Source organism: Silene latifolia, chromosome Y, assembly GCF_048544455.1.
Source record: "Silene latifolia isolate original U9 population chromosome Y, ASM4854445v1, whole genome shotgun sequence".
NCBI lineage: Eukaryota > Viridiplantae > Streptophyta > Magnoliopsida > Caryophyllales > Caryophyllaceae > Silene > Silene latifolia.
Genome location: NC_133538.1, coordinates 368602749 through 368604464, shown reverse-complemented (window position 1 = coordinate 368604464; position 1716 = coordinate 368602749). Strand labels below are relative to the sequence as shown.

The 1716-nt window shown below is 42.4% G+C and overlaps 1 protein-coding gene across 1 annotated transcript; it reads left to right on the top strand.

Moving 5' to 3' along the window:
* Positions 1-233: 233 nt before the first annotated feature.
* LOC141631816 (uncharacterized) lies at positions 234-1448 on the top strand. The gene has a single exon (XM_074444438.1). It carries the CDS (start codon positions 234-236, stop codon positions 1446-1448), a length of 1215 nt encoding a protein of 404 aa, XP_074300539.1.
* Positions 1449-1716: the final 268 nt, after the last annotated feature.

The window sequence follows — 1716 nt, the reverse complement described above, 5'->3', positions numbered from 1 at the left end:
CAGGGGGATCCCCTCTCTCCCCTGCTCTTCACCATTTGTCTGGAGTACTTGAGTAGGTTGATGCAGCTCCTACCTCAGTTCAAGGGGTTTAAACACCATTCCCTTTGCTCTAAGATTAATCTAACTCACCTCTGCTTTGCGGATGATCTTTTGATGTTTAGCAGAGGTGATATTCAGTCTGTTAGTATCATGATCGGGGCTTTTGAGTGTTCTCCTCCACTTACGGTTTGAAGATGAGTCTTGGGAAATCCAACTTCTATTGCAATGGAATACCTGACTCCATTGTTCAAGCAATTGCCCAGGCTACAGGTATGAAGAGAGGATCCTTACCTTTCAGGTATCTTGGGGTCAACATTATCCCTAAGAGACTGGGGGTAATGGATTGCCAATGTTTGGTTGATAAGATTACTGAGAGGATTGCTAGATTGGGGACAAGGAAGTTGTCTTATGCTGGGAGAGTGGTACTTGTTAAGGCTGTGTTGAGCACTTTACATAACTACTGGGTACGAATCTTTATCTTACCAAAAACTGTGTTAGATAAGATTGATGCCATGTGTAGGAAGTTTTTGTGGCATGGCACAGATTGTAAGGGGAGTCCTGCTCTGGTAGCATGGAGGAATATTTGCAGGACCAAAAAGAAAGGAGGATTGGGTTTGAAAAATTTGCACCAATGGAACATAGCTTCCCTTCGTAAGTATGTGTGGTGGATTGAACAAAAGTCTGATAACTTGTGGGTGAAGTGGATACATGCCATTTATATGAAAAATCAGGACTGGCAGTATTATGAACCCTCTAGTGGAGCAAGTTGGGCTTGGCGCAGATTATGTGGTGTCAAGAACATTCTCAAACCTTTTTTGTATAATGAACAGTGGAGGAATACAGGTATAGAGTACACGGTGATGATGGGTTATCAGTGGTTAGAACAGACAGGGGTTGATGTGCCCTGGTATCCTTGGGTTAGCAACAGGATCATGGCTCCTAAGCATGAATTTTTCATTTGGCTAGCTCTACAGCAGCGTCTTCTTACTCAGGACAGGATGGTGAAGATGGGTTTCCTTCAAAGCAACGTATGCTGGTTATGTGGGCAAGAGGAGGAATGTCATCAACACTTGTTCTTCTCCTGTACTTATAGCAGGAAATGTCTAACAGTGGTTGAAAATTGGCTGCAGATTCGTATTCCAGTTCAAGATGTGATGGAGTGGTGGCTTAAGTATAGAAATAGATCTCTGTTGGTTAGGCAAGTGCTTGCTGCAAGTATAGCTTATCTAATGTATGAGATCTGGCATGCCAGAAATAGAAGTCGTGTAGAGAGTTTTTTGGTTCTGCCCACTGTGCTAGTTAGACAGGTACAGAGGGGGATAGTATTGAGATTAAAAGTGCGGAATGTAATAGGCAGAAATAGGAGAGTTCAACTATGGTTAGAACGAATTTGTAATGGTGTAAATTAACTAAGGGCTATCTCCCTAGTTAATCAATTGTTCGGGTTATGCTTAATATAATACTTACACTTTCCCAAAAAAAAAAGAAGAACCATTTCCAGATGAAAGATCTGGGTGAGGCACAACGCATTTTGGGAATCCGTATCTACCGAGAAAGATCACGACGGACGTTATCACTTAGTCAGGAGTCTTATTTGGATAAGATTCTTGAGAGGTTCAGTATGACCAACTCCAAGAAGGGGAACCTTCCTATGACGTCTGGGATACAGTTGAGCAA

Excerpts from the sequence above, each read along its gene's own strand:
- LOC141631816 (XM_074444438.1), top strand. The coding sequence starts at position 234 with ATGAGTCTTGGGAAATCCAACTTCTATTGCAATGGAATACCTGACTCC.